Source organism: Sander lucioperca, chromosome 18 (assembly GCF_008315115.2).
Source record: "Sander lucioperca isolate FBNREF2018 chromosome 18, SLUC_FBN_1.2, whole genome shotgun sequence".
Lineage (NCBI taxonomy): Eukaryota > Metazoa > Chordata > Actinopteri > Perciformes > Percidae > Sander > Sander lucioperca.
The window spans coordinates 11,618,147-11,635,731 of NC_050190.1; the positions used below are offsets into that span (position 1 = coordinate 11,618,147).

The window sequence follows — 17,585 nt, forward strand, 5'->3', positions numbered from 1 at the left end:
AGGCTCTGTTCCAACAGTGGTCTTTGTAGTGCTCACTGAGGAGCTGTAAAGTGTCTCGGTGCTAAAATACCAAAAGGCTTGTAGGTAGATGACATGTTTGAATAGTTGCAGCCAGGCTGAAAAACCTGAACAGAAATGGAATCAAAAAAAGTCCTATCCTTCTAGTTTGCAGTCAATCTTGGCGTTTCAATATCTGTACATGTGTGTTTGTGCGTGTTAATGAGCTCGTGTCAGACAGTCTTATGACATAGTAAAAAGCACCCTCCCCCTCCCTTTCTCTCTGATCCACACTTCCACTGAACTTGCATACTGGAGTTTTCCATCCCCCCCCCCCGGGGCAGGCTGACTACACACATCTGCTGTCTGACAGAACAGAGAAACCCTGCAACCATGGCCTGTTAGCGGTCTGCTCGAAGGAACCCACTTCTATCCCAATATTGACTTTACTCACTCAACTTGGAGAAAAGTTGTGAATGAAACACTTTAAAGGGTGTTTTCAGATTTTTTTCTTACAGTGGATTTGTAGTTCTGAGTCCATTGAACATACTCAGGCTGATGTTAAGAGTCTGTCTTACAGTGGTGCTATCTCTAATATGTAACAGAAAAAGTTACAGTGAATGGCCTGAGTCAAGCACAGCTTCCTCGGGGATCTGCCTTCTCTTTGATGCCTGCAGGGTTGAACTGTATATTGGACATATGTTTTGAATGAGTCACGGCTCTTACTGTGCCACATGTGGAGCTGTAGACAGCAGCTCTGTGTCTGGCTGAGAGCTGGCCAGCAGTACATATACAGCACCAGGCGACCACTTGAATGCCACACCTGCAGAAAAGCTGACGTGTCATCATAGTGCAGTGGTTCTCAAAGTGGGGTCCAGGGACCCCCAGGGGTCCTTATAGGGGTTCCAGGGGGTCCCCAACACAAAGGGGAATCATTTATTTTCACTATAATTTCATTTCATTCAAGTAACACGATGACAGATTGTAAGACTATTTTGCACACAGGTTTCATTCACTTTCTGTTATAAAACATCTACAAGCAAAAATCTATCAGGTGTGTCAGTTTAGGGGTCCTTGATGTGAAAATGTTTGAGAACCACTAATGTTGTGGACAAGACTACTAATGCTATGGTATTATATTTATTTTTCTACAGTGGAAATCTCCATAGATTGCAGTCAGGTGACTTGGCATAACTGCTGGCAGCCATAAGGAAAACAGAATTGTGGTGTACTACGTCAACATTATGTGTTCTCCCCATTAACATCCAACGGGGATGCTATGTGCCGCTGCTGTGTTGCAAGGAGGAGGAGGCAGGGGGAGGTGGGCAACCATCTTGACGGTAGGGGTGTGAATCACCAGAGGCCCCACAATCCGATATTATCACAATACTTGTGTCACGATACGATATTATTAGCGATTTTAAACATATTGCTATATTGTGCGGTATATCGCAATTTATTACCTTTTTTTCAACTTCAAAGTATGTCCCCAAAGGAAAACTACAACATCTGTTCTACCTAAAAAGATACATTTCTCTGTTTATCTCCCAAAATGGGATTGTCAAACAGTCATAAATGTTGTATGCACCTGACAAACTGAACTGTTTGTATTACAGTCTAGTCCACCTTAATTAAATGAAAACAGGTATGCACTGCAGTACAGGTATTTTAAACAATGCAACTTGTTCATAGAAAGTTGTGCAGGCTCTTCAGCAACTGGGGAATCTGAAATTATATTACTGTTAAATGTAAATAAAATAGAACATGTAGTCTTACATTAAAATACAAATATTACATGTAAATGAAATAACATACAACATGTACTTTTAAAGTAAACAAAAAGGTTCAAATTAAATTGAATAAAAAGTTAAATTCTCACGTGCAACTCGTATAATAAAAAAATAGATACTTGGCGTCCGTGTATGGATACAGTATTGCCACGGAAAATATCAAGATACTATGCCTTTATCAATTCTTTCCCCCCACCTCTGCTTGACAGTCCCAGTAATGAACTGCTCTATATATGGTGGCTGGTGGTACTTTTACTCAAATGTAATTTGGGTTTTTGTTAAAATATCACAGCTCATCTGTAATTGTGGCGTGATGCTTGATGTCTCGAGGATGGATATTGTGAATGTGCCACCGCCAGTGGCAGTTATTGATATGAAAATTGTTCTAAGAGGAAAATGGATAAGAACCATCTCGCTGAAAGATCCAGTTTCACTTTTTGCTGCTTGTCCAAACAGTGTCAGCCGACCTTACCGCCGTGGTGGAATAAATATGATTAACATGATGTCAAGTCTTGCCCATGATTTTCGCATCAAAAGCAGGGCTTTTTATCTACGTTCCTGGGTGAGTGTGGGTTATACAAGAGCTAGCCCTTTTAAAACTCTTAGATGTTTTAGTAGTTTTCTTTGAGGAGTGAAGTTTGTTTGGGTTTAAAGTTTTGATGGTTTAACATCTGGCACCTTCATAAAACATGGATTACAACGAACCACAGCCGTCACAGATACTGTACCCACACGTGCATCAAATAAATTGGATAATTGCATCCCAGACTGCAGCCTTCTTATTGCCTGATTTCCACAGTATATGCGGCAGACCGATTCCTCGCATGACTGTCGCAGGGTGAGGGCTTAAAGGGTTAGGCAAGGTTAGTAGACAAGTTATAAAGAGATACCAGAGTGTGTGTGTGTGTGTGTGTGTGTGTGTGTTTTTTTTTTCATTGTTCTCTCTCTCTCTTTTATGTCCTGATTGGTGGAACCTTGAGTATTTGTATCAAATTCTGAGTACGTATCAGTTTTGAGTATGTTTTCATAGTTGTGTTTCATAATGGATGTCATATTCTTGCTGCAAAACAAATATACCTACGGGTACAAATAAAGCAACCAGAACCAAGCTTAAAAAATGTGTGTGGTAATGCCGATAGTAATACTACAGACAGGACAGCGTCTTGCCAAGCAGACATGCTGTCATCAGCAGATAGTTAGCCGGCAGGAACAATGGGGTTCACTCTCTGCCGGGTCTGTCAGTCACTCCAGCATGCAATCATCCAGGAATGTCTTTCTTCTTCAGACAGCCGAGTAAAGAGGTGGAGAGCACTACGATAAAACAGGCCTCTTAACTGGACTTACTGTAGTAGGCGGCGTCATGCCCTCTTTCCCCGTCCCTCTGTTTTCACGTGAAGTCAGCTTTTTGTTCACAGTAGCTTACATTAGTGTTGGAATACTTAAAATAGCCTTTTGTCTTTGAGGATGACCAAATTATTTCATTTAAAGGATGAAAAAAATTAATTAAATATAATTCATGCTATAAAGATGCTCACTCACTCACTCACTCACTCACTTACACTTCCCTTTATTTCTCTGTCTTTTTCACAGTCACACTAGCTGCAATTATGTTAGATTGTACATTGAATATCTTTCCTTTTAGAAGAGTTGTTCAGACAAAACAAGCATTTTGAAGACCACCTCAGGTTCTGGGAACTTGTGATTGTTTCTTGCATTTTTCACTATTTTCAGATTCGTCATAGACCAAACAATTAATTCATTAATAAACTATTTTTCAGCAGAATAATCAATAATTAAAAAGAATTGTTATCTGCAGTGCACTTTTTTACGGAAACCAATCCAGAACAAATTCCCCCACCTAGTTTGGTATCCAGAATTAGCTTTGCATTCTTCTTGGGTTGTAGCTGTATAAAGGGACTTCAAATGTTTCATGTGAACAACTCAGAAAGTGGACAATGGCTGCACTATGTGAAGACTTGGAGACCCTCTTTTTCTAATTTCCCCTTCTTGTTTTGGTTTTGAAGACCTTGACAAATGCTGGGCCAAGCACATTGGATCCATTCGCTCTAGCTTGGGTCCTCGTAGTTGAAGTATGTGCTTACCCATCTGAGCTTTGCCTTGTGACAGCAGTCAAAAATGCTACTTTATACAGAAATCGGTCACCTATTTTGGGGCTCTTGTCTGCTTATGCTGTTTTTGTCTTTTCTTCCAATGGTGGTTGTGGTAACTGCAGGGCCAACAGGAGGTGGTTATGAAGCCTGTGAGAGGGAAATCTCTTCAGGATTTGCTCTTTTTTATTCACATATTCATCTCTGTACTCGTGTCATATTTAAAATAGTTGTACCGTCTCATTCAGAACGACCAAACATTACATATTCTCAGGATGGAAACATTGTCCGCTTGCCTCTGAATGTAAATGTATACTGTAATCTATCTGAGCATCCTCAACATTAATTAGGTTTACAGTGTCTTCTTTCCCTCTCTGTCTGTCCATGCACACCCATTAGATATTCTCTATCTGTACTGTGCTCACAGAGATCTGTAACCTGACACACGTTACTCTACTATTCAGGAAATGCACCACCATAAGTGAATGGATCACCGTGGCAACAACATTCATGACCCATCAGTGTTGTGATAGTCTCTGTAGATTGGCTGGCAGCAGGTGGCGCCTGATTAGAATCACGATGGTGATGATGATGCCATGCATTAAGACGCAGATTAATTCAATTCAGTTTGGGGTTCCTCCTCCTTCTGATAGGGCCAAAGTCAGCGGCAGGAAGGGAGAAAAGAGCCACTCTGGTTAGTTACTCTGAGCTGCTATCAGGAGATGAAAAATGCTGACATCGCAGTAACATCATGTAAAGTGAGTTTGTGAAGCAGCTCCGGGCTCGGAGGCTCGGTCTATTGTGTGAGGATTCAGCTCTGATCCTGCGCTGTTGAAACGCTACACGGCAATGGAATTCCCCTCTAGCTGTGAATAGTTTTTTTTGGGTTAAAAGTTTCTAATTTTAGAGTGCTACAAACGAGGGCTCGCACATAGGGTGGCCCGGTGCTCGGAGAAGAGTTGCTTTGCTCAACCATGGAGAGCACATTGGAGTGGAAATGTGTGAAAGTGATTAAAGAGTCCTGTGTGTTTGAGTGTGAACGATTTAGAGCAGTGTGTTTGTTGTGTTCAGCTGCGATTGGTTTATTACCCCGCCTGTCTGCCCCCCTCTTGTCTCGCCCCTTTTCCCCGTCAGACCACTCTGTGCAGATTGAAAGGGTCTGCTGGAGCGTGATACTGCCTGATTATGTGTGTGTGTTTGTGTGAGAAAGAGGGAGACCTTGGGTTGATGGGAGCTGTGATGTACATGTCAGTGTGCGTGTAAGGCTTCGACTGGTCAAACTGATTCACAGGCTGATTACTGACGTCACGTGAAGGTCAACCAGGGGCTTATCTACCAGTGTGCCAGTAGACCACATTGTTGATAGCTTTTACTATTTTATACTGACAGGAAATGAGGCAGTAGTATGTGTACCAACTGATGTCAGTCGAACTGAAAAGCCCCTGCCAAGTAAACAAAAAGTAACGCAAAATCTATGAAGCCATTATAAGCTCCTCTAGATCCTTTGTGCATTGCTTGTGGGACACCCCAAAATCAAGCAGATTTAGTGCATACTGGCTTTTCTGAGTGTACTTTTAATTAATGTCATTTTCACACTACACACTCCAAACTTGCTTCGAATTGTAGTATGGAATTGGGATACAGCAAAGGTTTTGCTCTTAAAGCTGCAAAGGTTTACAAAAGTCTTATCTGGTGTTGTAATTTGCATATGCAGATAACATTATGACATGCTCTGTTTTAACACAAGCCTACTTCATATTAACAGAGTTCAACACACTCGTACTCGGGAGCTTTCCCAGTGTAACTGAATTCATCACGATTTTCAAAACGTGTTTGGGAAAATTCAGCTGAAACATTTTAGGTCACGAGGCTGCTCATGATTATGATATTATGAGGTCAAATTGAAGTTATCTGAATGCCAATGAACCAGTGAAGAAGGGTTGCACAGTTGCTGTGTGCTGTACTTCTAATACTTCTAATACCAAAGCAGTTACACGACACTAGAGCGGAACACATAGCTGCCATCTGACTGTGTTAATGCAGCATATGCACCAAAAGCTTTAGTCACAAAGTGAACAGATTGTTATGAATCTCTTGTCCATTTGGCTTGTCTTACTCTACAAAAACATCAACGCTACTGCCAGGGAGCCCAGCTGATTTGGTCAGAGTGCTGCGTTTGTATTTGCCTCCTCTTTTGTCATATTTATTATTTTTTGTACGTTGTGAAGTTATCCAACTCCACTTCTATGACATGCTTAACTACAAGAATATGTGACTTGCATTCATTTAACCAATATTTAAGCATAGACAGCCATTAACAGAAAGGTACATAATGACATTACAGTTGATGTATTGAATCAAACATGTCTCAACACATTTTTGCAGTTCTCTTATGAAATTATGAATGAAACACACACAGACAGTCTGGTGTCTTATTGGTTCTTTGCTCCACTCAGTTGGTAAACACCGTTGCATGCTTTTACTTCATTAGCTCACCCTTGTTTGACCTCACGTCCTCCCCACCAAACACATTCACAGCATCAAATAATCAATAAATGACAGTTTTAAAGTTCAGGTTTCATAGGCTAATTTTGAAATGCTTCCTGCAATACTGAACAGGAACGAGTGATGCAGTTCTGTGAAATATATGTCAATTTAGAGATTTAAATATCCATACAGTATGGTCAAACTGAAACTCATGTCAAAGCCAGATCCACTGTCCAGCCTTTTACTGTCTAACAAAAGCTCAGCTATTAGCAGAGATGCTTTCAGTGCTCTCAAGGCATTCGCTCTGAGTACTGGAAGTAGATTTAACGTAGAGAGCAGAGCCCAAGGTTGTATCAGCTATTCTAAGAAAACACTCAGTGGCTGTCTCCAGTTACCCTTAAAAAGTCTTTGTGTGGTTGGATTGGTTTGGTGGTTTAGACAGTACTCTGCAGCTGTATTTTTCTCTGCGTTTGTTTTGAAAATAACTGTTCAACAGTATACAGACACACATGGCTGTGTGGGGTCTGAGCTACAGTTGCAGAGTCTGTCCGAGCCAGACAGAGCTAATAGAATAATGGCATATGTAACAGATGAGTAGTTAAGTAGTAGATAACAGTAGTTGAAGGAACTAAAACCACAGCACTGTAAGTCTTGCTTTTACTCAGAGGAACAAGTAGCTTCTGGTCCGCTTCTTTTAATTTGCACAGTTCCCTTCATACATCAGATTTTATTTTTAGCATGTGTAACTTTTACTAAAAGGAGTTTATTTGTGTAAACACATTTGTCGGGTAAAGGTTGTGATGATTCTTTTTAAATCTAATCTACACAGATTTTTTTTTTGTCATTTGGATTATAATCATTTTGTTTTAAGGTGTTTGTTTCTTGAGGTCTGGTGTGAGTGAGACTGTAACTTATGTAGCAACTCAACAACGCTGTTAAGATCCTTGCTAAAGCCATGAAAGGTGAAGAAGTAATAAAGCCACATATAGCTGGAAAAATGTATAACAGTAAATTCAGGTCTGGTGTTGTCCATCTCTCTAAAAATGTTTCTGAATAATTATGACACAGCTCGTACAGCAACATAGATGAGAAAATTGGTTGCAATGACATGTTCCAGACACAATTTTTAGCCCGTAAGTTACGACTTCAAGTCACGACTCACGACTTGGTAGCGTTCCAGGCAAAGTCACGACAAACTCTTCTAGCTAGCGTTAGCTAGCAGCTAACTAACGTTGATGTTAACCTTAACTAGCGTTAGCTAACGCTAGCTGATGCTAGCGATTTCTAGTCGGTGACATATTTTGGGCTTCATTTAATAAACATAACCTGTAGTAGTACACAATCGTATGTGTATTTATTTTTTTTATTACAATGTGCGGAATTGCCTATTTATGTATATTTATTTCTATTTCTCACTGTTAATCACCGTCTGTACAGCATCAACAGGGGTTGATATTGTTGTTATTGATATGTGATATGTGTTGATATGTGTATGTGACGTCAAGACTGTAACTGGGAGTACAACGATCTGGTACGAGTTCACGAGTAGTAACTTTTGTAAGTTAGTTTAGTAAGGTTTGACTGCCGTAAGGGCACTTTCACGGGTTGTGAAAACATGAGTTACGGGTTGTGAAAGCACGAGTTACGGGTTGCCTGCAATGCATCATTAGACTTATCATAGCAGGAAAAGCACAGGTGTTACTAATAACATTAACGATGACCGTGAGCCAGTATGCACAATACCAGGACCCTGAAACTGTAGCAGCTAAATGGAATTCAGTCGTTATCAATTACACCTGTGCTTTTCCCTACTCCGACATGTCTGTTTGTAAAAATGGCTGATATGGTAAAATGTGTGTCCAGCTGGTGATTATCTAACTAACTTCAGCCTTGTGTCTGAATTGCAATGCAGCCTTGAGTTTTGTTTTTTTTCACACATTAGCAACTGTTTGTGACTGATTAGGCTGTTTGTCTTTACTCCTCCCAACTTGTAAAAACTCAACTCAACTGCTGAGCCGAATCTGACAGAGTAAATGTTGTTACTAGATGGCTGTTTAACCATTCACCTCAGCCATTAAATGCGTGGCCTTTGCTGTGCGATGTAGAGCCACTGCTCCTTTTCCCTGAAGCTTAGCAAGCCTTATTATTTAATAAAAGTGTAATAATAAAAAAGGGCACCTCCAAAAATGCTATGGATACGCTTGCAGATGGTGATACATCTGCAGTGTGTCAGAGCTAATTGTCAATCTTCCTCTTTTCTTTAATCTCTGGGTTAATTTTTTATTCTGCCCGTCCCTCTGTGACACTTATCCCTTTAGAGTCACGCTTGTCTTTCTCTCTCGCTTGTGTGTGTGTGTGTGTGTGTGTGTGTGTGTGTGTGTGTGTGTGTGTGTGTGTGTGTGTGTGTGTGTGTGTGTGTGTGTGTGTGTGTGTGTGTGTGTGTGTGTCCACATGGAAAACTAAGTGCGGAGCGGTTTTTCATTTCGCAATAGTAAACAGCTAATACTGCACAGATTTATGGATTTAATATGTGTTGTCATCACATCTAGTGGTGTTGCTGTGCAGTGTGGGTGTGTATAGTATTTGTTGTGTGTTGCAGCTGAATGAGGGCCATTGTGTGCTTTTGTTGTCAAAGGGTCTAGGGGGTTCTGATATGTGTCAGTCAGTTGGGGAGCAGGGCAGGGAAAAGTGGCGCCGGACGTACTTAATAAAGTCCCTAAAAACTAATTTTCCAAAATCCCCCTCATCCCGAGAGACTCCCTCACTCATCACTGGTACAGTGCTGCATTGTCTCAGCTGGACTCCCAGTGTTTGTTCTGGTTAGTGTGTGAGTCTGGGCTCAATGCATGTGAAAGTGTGTGTGTGACTATGGTTAGTCATGTGTGTGCCCGTGTATACACCTCTCAGGGAAATTTTCCTTCATGTAAGAGACCTCAGATGCTTACTGCTCTTGCCCTACAAGCTATTATACTAATAAAGACACACACTAACACACACACACACACACACAATAACACACACACACACACACACACACTAACACAATAACCGATGATGGAGTTCAGGTCTATTCTTAGCTTTTCCTTGAATAATTCATTACTTGCAGTCAGAGTTGAGATGGCGTAGACACACACACACACACACACACACACACACACACACACACACACACACACACACACACACACACACACACACACACACACACACAAACAGTACCCACCACTTAAAAATGGGGATGTCATCCTCATACATGGCTTGCTACCTAGCAACGGTCATATGAAAGAGTGTCAGAAAAATGGCGACAAGCGTGATTTACATTGACGCAGGCTTTTTAAAACATGATTTGCAGAAATAACAACTCAAAAATTGACGTACTCTAAAAATGACATATTTCTTTAATCAACTTGAAATCTAACTTGAGTGGTGACATCCCAATGTCTGCTTCTTTGTGTGTCTGTCCAGGCTCTGGATGTGGACCGAAGTGTTCTGTACAAGATGAAGAAGTCTGTGAAAGCCATCTACACATCTGGTCTGGGTGAGTCCTCCTGTCTGACCTGTCTGACTTCAGGATTTTCATTTCCTTATCTTAGCAAAGTGCTAAGATAAGGAAATGAAAATCCACTTTAGTCAGAAACCTTCAAAGATGTTTTCAAGCTCAATTTTATGACAAACAGCTAGCTCTTTTGGTGTTAAAATGATCAGTCAATCGGTTATTTATTACAGGGGTTTTCAAACTTTTTGTGTGTGTGGACCACTATTTGTGATCAAGAATTTTCGCGGACCACCTCACACCACACACACACACACACACACACACACACACACACACACACACACACGCACACAGAAACACACACACAGTACTGCACAAAAAGGCCAACATTTTTCTTTCTTTCCTTTGTTCTTTCTCTGTCTGTCTGTCTGTCTGTCTGTCTGTCTATCTATCTCTCTGTCTATCTATATCTCTCTCTATATCTCTCTATGTCTATCTATCTCTCTATATCTCTCTCTATATCTATCTATCTATCTATCTATCTATCTATCTATCTATCTATCTACTCTCTATCTCTCTATCTATACCTCTTCTCTCAGCTGGCTCCCCAAATAACCACATCCTCTCAGCATGTTAACAAAGCCCGGTCAAAGCCCAATCAAGAGATAAATGTCTTTCTCTCATTATGTTTAATTCTCCTTCAACCAACAAGCAGCATTTACACATTTATTCTAGCTTGGATTTGTTCTTTCCCCCACAAGTACCCAGTCAATATATTAAAACATTATCTCGGCAATTAGCGCTGTGAAACTTGCGAAAGCACTGAACCAAGTAAGTGAGTTTTGGGATTGTATTAGTATTGGGAATAGAGTAGATGTTTCATCAGATTAAAAAAAAAAACACTCTTACATAATTCATAGCAATACTGTGCATGATGTTAGGTATAAAAAAAAAAGAGTAAATCCTTATAACCTTTATTCTTTGACACACCATGACTGCCTGTATCCTCTCTACACTAGAGCAAGGGTTTTCAAATGTTTTGTGTGTGTGGACCACTATTTGTGATCAAGAATTTTCATGGACCACCTCATAATACACATAATAAAATATATCTACACACAGTCCTACCTGAATTAATCCACACCTCTTAATAGGCCTACTAGCACTAAAACTATAACTGGTTATCGCATCAGTACAACAGGCTTGTTAAAAGAAAGTTTACTGCACACAACGGCTGCGACATATTTAATTTATTTATTTACTCAAGCACCCGAGGGCATAATCAGGTTCATTTGAACAGCAGGCTTATTTCCATATCAATGGAGTATTAAATCTATACAGTAATAAAAACACTTGGATATAGTCAACATTTCAAAACCTTTGGCGATTTTAAGGGGATTATTAATCTTCAGAGTTTGGGCTTTAACGTCACGGCCGAGTGCCACTAGACTATTTTAGTAATCACACAATAACTTGACAATTTAATTTAAATTTAAATGTTATATCAATATACATATTCTTAATTTTTATGGGAATTTCCTGGTAAAATGAAGGTTAAAAAACTATTTTATATTTTATATTGCTTTTCTAAGGACCACCTGCACTACTCTCACAGATCACTAGTGGTCCGCGGACCACAGTTTGGGAATGACTGATGATTTATTACATATCTTATATCTTTTTCATAATGTATTTCTCTCTTTGATAAATAACAAAGAATAATTTGGTGTTTTGTGGCCACTGGACAGACTAAGCAAGCAATTTCAAGACATCACATTGAGCTGTGGCATCTTAAACATTGGTGTTTTATTCTCTTTGTATTGTTTTTACACAGGATAATTAGTTTAATACAAAATGTACAATAAATTTAAAATAAAAATCAAATATTAATTACACCCCAATGCATTTGTTCCACTGCCTTTAAGGCAAAGGTAGGGAGGATAGTTATTTCCATACTCATTGTGGCTGGTTGTGCCAGTGTTGGGTGTTTCCAGTGTCTTTTGTTTGGCCTGCCTGACAGAACCCCGCTGAGCCAAAGAGAGAGAGGGAGCGAAAGAGGGAGAGAGACCTCTGAACAATGTGCTGAGCATATCTTTTTTTCAGAACAGTATGAGCTCTGTTCTGTTAGACCAGAGGGACAGCTGTCTGATCCAGACCCCCAAAGGAACAGCTGGGGAGGGGCGCACAATGTGTTTGTGTGTGGGTACTGAGGCATGGACACACTCCTGTTCTCACCTCACTGTTAAAAATGCATTTACACATTCATGTCTTTTTGCCGCTGCCAGACTCAGAACCTGTATTTTGTCATCCCATTACTGTTTTCAATGCATAAATTGAAGGACAGATGTGATACATTTAACTGAAATTTTATTTTTAAATGATTTCATGTGACAAATAATAAATTGATTGACATGAAAGGTGCGTGCGTGCGTTTTAAATATAGAGTCAGCTGTTTTAGCCCATTTACTACAGGTGCTCTATACTTAAAGCTGCACCAATCAATATTTTTACATTATCAAACAATTGATCAAATAGCTGTGTAATGTGAAAAAGAGGTCTCTCTTACTGACAAACCAAATTATTACCTGACTCTGCAGTTCTCAGCTCTACAGAGCAGACTTTCGGCTTATTGTTTTGGTTTCATGGCCCGCAACTTCACTGTTTTAGTTTACTCTCACCGCTCTCAGTGCTGCAGCAGGCAGCTGTTTTCAGCAAAAAAGCTCTAATAAACCCATTGTAAACTATCTGCTCAGCACTAAATGCCAGATGGACAGAGTTAGCGACTAGCAGGTGAACATAGCATTTAGCTACTAAAGAGCCAGATATTTCCCTCAGGAGTTGGTAGAGACCAAAAAAAGAGCTAAAAAAATAATAAATATTGGACTTATATTCATGTGGCCAGGAACGCGATTCCAAATGACTGATAATGTTGCTCTGTAACTGCTGGATGTCTGAATAAGCAACCGTTTGCTAAAAAGTTCCCCATCCAAGGTTTTTACTGCACAGAGAATTATGAGGTGTCCGCCTCCATCAAATTTTATGCTGCCCCCTGTTCCCAACAAAACTCTCACAGGTGTCTTCACAGTTTTCTATCAAGTGTTGATTTCTGTCATTTGTAACTGCGCTTTTGGCATTGCGCCGATGTGGGGACGCTGTATCATAATTAGCACGGTGCACCAGGAAAGGCACTGCCAAATAGGAAGAAAAGAGCCATCTGCTTTTGGCTGGACTGCAGAAAAGCGAGAGCGCCACTGTGTTTCTGCTGGTAGCATCTTTGCCACCACAGCAAAAAATATAAAAAAAATCACAAAAGACAACAAACATTCAGCAATCAATCATATGAAACACACAAAGCCGATTAGGTCATAATTAGTCTCCTTTTCCCTGCTGTTCAATGTTTTAATATAGTTTTGTATCACTTTATTAATGTTCTTCAGAGAGGATGCTGAGATAAAGGCTGAATAATGAGACGCATAACAGGGAGCCTCAACATGACTGCCTCAATACTCAAAGAATACAATCCTGGTATGACTGGCTTTCGAGCCCAAAACACTGGAAGCATATTTTTTGGCAGTGACATGAGGAACAGTAATGATGAGGAGGTGAGGATGGAGAGGGTATGGATGGTGAAAGCTACGTATATAGATGAGCGAGAGCCCTGTGTTGCTGCAGGGGCCTGTCAGGTTGTCAGCTTGTGGGTTTTGATGAATAAACCAGCAGCAGCATCTCAAACCCCTGAAGAACCTGGAGCTGATAGAGCAGAGCTTCTTGGACAGACCTGCCAAAGCTGCTGAACAGATAACGACACAAGGCAGACGAGTCAATGTCGTGTTCCAGCTGCTGTAGTATGGGCTGGGTGGAGTTGCTGAATAATGCAGCACTATGCCAATGTTGCATTAGAAAAACACTCAATTCGATGGCGTCTGGGCTGGCCATGTCTTTTAAGTCACTGCTGCACACATACACATACTGTACATTTCTGTCGTGGCTGCCAATCAAACAATGACAATGAGACTTCCACAAGCTCTAATGTAATTAAACTGGATGGATGTCTGAGGAAAAATACCCGATGAGACACTGAAATAAAGGACAAAGTCTCCTTTGTCTTCTGTAGGTAAAAGTTAGCCACACTCTCTTATCTCAGTGCCGGTGGCCGTAGTGGACATGGAGTCCAGTGTTGTTTTCATAGAGTCCGTAGAGAGATATGGAATTGATCTAAGGTCGGCTGTACATTGTGTTAGTGAGCGTCAGAGCACCAGGCCTGATGGAGGTGAGTGTGAGGGAATGAGTGTGGGAGAGACCGAGAGAGGAAGCGGAGGCCAGTCTGCAGTCTGGTGATTAAACTGTGTGTGTTGTCTGTTGTATGTGAGAAACAAGCCTTGGGGATGTCAGATAATCCTCAGCAGACGCCTGGAAACTAGTATATTACAGTATGTATTTTTTTCTGTGTGTGTTTGAGACAACTGGGTATAAGCAGGCCATTTATGTTGGTTGTAAAATTGTGTGTATGTTCAACCACGTCATGGTCTCTGTCCTCCAGTAAACACAAGATCATCGTTTCCTGAGGTCAAGCAACAGGGATCCTTTTTTCTATCTCTCTCTGACACACACACACACACACACACACACACACACACACACACACACACACACACACACACACAAAACCTTTTTTCAAACATTTCTCTGAAACAGTAATTTGTTTTAAATGTGGAAAAAGCCCACATACCCAGTTTTGTTTCAAAAGGAAATATGTACATTTTGAATGAAAGTAGCCAAATGGTGTAAAACCAATGCAGATGAACACCCAGCATTTTTTTTTAAGTTTATTGTTAATACCAAAAGTCAGAAAGTACCAATTAAGTAATTTAGGAAGATCTCAGATGTTATGGAAACTCTTAATTAGTTATTTTCTAAAAGGCAATACACTCTGGAAAGACTAACCAAACCAAAAAATTGACAGTGCTAAATAACATTTGTAAAATAAGTAGTATGTTTTATGCTAATAGAGTTTTTTAGATCTAGTTCAGCAGGTTGTTATAAAAATTTGGTGCATCACAAGATGATTAACAGGATAGGAAAGCAATGAAAACACATTTTTGCTACACAAAATTATGCCTTCTTCTTTTTAGAGTTTGCTCTAATCTTAACTCTTTTATTGTACTGATGACCAGGGGTCTCAAGTAGAGGGGTCACAAGCTAAAAAGGTCTGGACCCACTGATCTAGGTCATTTCAGCATCAAAATGCTACATTAGAGGATGTTCAGTGTAAAAATAAAAGGACATGTAACATTAACACAATGTTAACAAAATGTTTCAGAAGAGGGTCTACTTTTTAGAGTGATTCTCTTGAAACCATGCAAAGCTCATGTTTCTTTAAGAAAGCCCCTGAACACCAGGTTTATGTATTGGAAATGTTTAGGCAACATGTAGAGCAGCACTCAATTAGCAGGTTTTGTTTACAGTGTAAACTAAAGAAAAGGCTGCCTCTGCCCTCATTTCTCACTCACTTCTTTTGTGTCCTTTCTCTGCCAGGTTACTCATAAACTAGCTCAGTGTGTGATGTAGTCATTTGAGGTTCAAAGCTGCAATACACTGTAGACTGCATGTGTAATGTGTTAGGTCACGTTACAACAAATACACATGTACTCACTAAGCAGCCCAGGGGAGTTTGGGCTGTTTGTCGGCGCTGAATAGCAGAGCTCTCGTGCCACTTCAAAAACAACAGCAGGCCACCGCCCTGTCAGCTCAGAGCCTGGCAGAGCCACAGCCAAACAGCTGGAGCTGATGTGTAAGCCATAGACTGCGGGTGTGTGGTAAGGCTCGGTGTCTGACACAGGATTGAAGTTTATTATATCTCTGTTTCACTGCTTTGAACCAGAAGCTATTTTTAATCCTCAATGAGCAAAATAGTTGCAGATTAAGTTGTTGATAATTGTTGAATTGTTGAGTGTTTCAGCTCTAGTTTTTAGTCTACTGAATGAAAAGATAGGGTATGTTTTGTGCTATTTCAATTTTGGGTCATAAATGCAAATAAATTAAATGGCTCCATCATTCGGAAAAAAATATGTCTCTACTGTCAAAACAAATGTTGGGTCATAACAGCTAACATCTGTATGAAGTGCATTAAATGCGCATGGTAACGTACATTTTTAGATTTGATCTACAAAAAGTTAATTGGCTGCAAATTTTAATCATTGAATAATTATTTGTCATTGCAGTAAAACTTCAAATGTGAGGAGGATTTGTTGTTTCTGTTTTAGATTATTGTGAATTTAGTTTTTGACTGTTGGTTGGGCAAAATGAGCAATTTGCTGATGAGCTTTGTGGTTTTTTTCACTGTTATATAACATTTTATTGACTAATTTAACGATAAATCAGTTAGTTAAATGTGCTTGGTTTGTTTTAAAAAAAAAAAGGGTTACTTTGGGTTCGTCGTCTCTAGTTGTATTGAGAGAAAAAAACATTATCTTAGGTACTTTGTACTAGCTGTTCAAAACTACCACTTGTGTCTCATGAGCTTTATCATGCACCTCAGCAGTGGTTTAAATTGGATTTGTCTGATGTGAGATCAGCAGGTAGTGACTCAGAGGCTTTCAGCTTTCCCTTTTAATAACATGATGGATATCTCTGCAGCAGAGACATGAGCATATCCAGCTTCATCTATAAACCTGCCTTGTGTGTGCGTGCATGTGTGTGTTTGTGTGTGTGTGTGTGCGTGCGTGTCAGATGAAAAGCTGAGTCATGATGTGGCAGCATGTGTCTTTTAGTGTGCATCCCCATATTTTTACACATCCCTCTTCTCTTTTTTCCCTCGAGTCCCTCCCTCTCTCTCCTTCACGTCTCCTAGTGAGTGTTCTCATAGCAACAGTACCCAGTGCTCCATCCCTCGCTCCACCGCTGTCCCAATGGCATTAGCTGTTATCAGCTGCCTAGTCTGGCGTGAAGTGAATTAAGTGGAATCATCTAGGCAGGGATGTGCACAGATATTTGGAGGGGCTATTGCTTTAACCTGGAAACATGAGAAAACTGCCGTGTTTTATAATGGAGGCCTTACCTCTGCAATATAATATGCAAACCTTCAGGGAAATCATCTCAAAGCAAAGGCCATGTATGTCATTATTAAAGGTTCATCATAATAATTACATTGACAAGATGATCTGTCTGATTCAGCTCAGCAGGCGGTTCATTGATTGATCACATTGTATTTTTGCTTTGCACTAATTCATCAGAGCAGAATGTTGCAATGTAGTGGGAGAAAGTTGGGAAAAGTAGAGACAAATGGACCAATCAGTGGTGGGCAGCTCGTACCACCTGGGAATACTTTGAACTGTAATGGGTGGATTGACCAGCCAGAAAAGTGGATCTTTTTTCACTGATGTTGACTTGTAACAATCATCAGAGAGTAAAAGCCCTTAGTTTGATTCCTACAACCTGTCAAAGCTGACGTGTGTGTGTGTGTGTGTGTGTGTGTGTGTGTGTGTGTTTGTTTTCCAGCCCACGTAGAGAACGAGGAGCAGTACACTCAGGCTCTGGAGAAGTTTGGAGAAAATTGCGTGTACAGAGATGATCCTGATCTGGGTTCAGCTTTCCTCAAATTCTCTGTCTTCACCAAGGAGCTCACTGCGCTTTTCAAAAATCTGGTGAGTCTACTGTGTGTTGTGTATGTGTGGACAAAGAAAGATTTCCATCCTCTCCCTAATTGTC

The 17,585-nt window shown here is 40.3% G+C and overlaps 1 protein-coding gene across 3 annotated transcripts in view; it reads left to right on the forward strand.

Annotated features, from left to right (window-relative positions):
- Positions 1–17,585, forward strand: part of asap2a (ArfGAP with SH3 domain, ankyrin repeat and PH domain 2a) — a 60,225-nt gene that overhangs the window by 13,023 nt on the left and 29,617 nt on the right. For 2 of the 3 annotated variants that reach the window (XM_035994527.1, XM_031278646.2), the window contains exons 2-3: positions 9,848–9,920; positions 17,376–17,521. In XM_035994527.1, the coding sequence (XP_035850420.1) occupies positions 9,848–9,920; positions 17,376–17,521 (219 nt within the window). Of the gene's footprint in view, positions 1–4,558; positions 4,654–9,847; positions 9,921–17,375; positions 17,522–17,585 lie in introns of those variants that run through there. The other variant, XM_035994528.1, reaches the window with a different exon arrangement.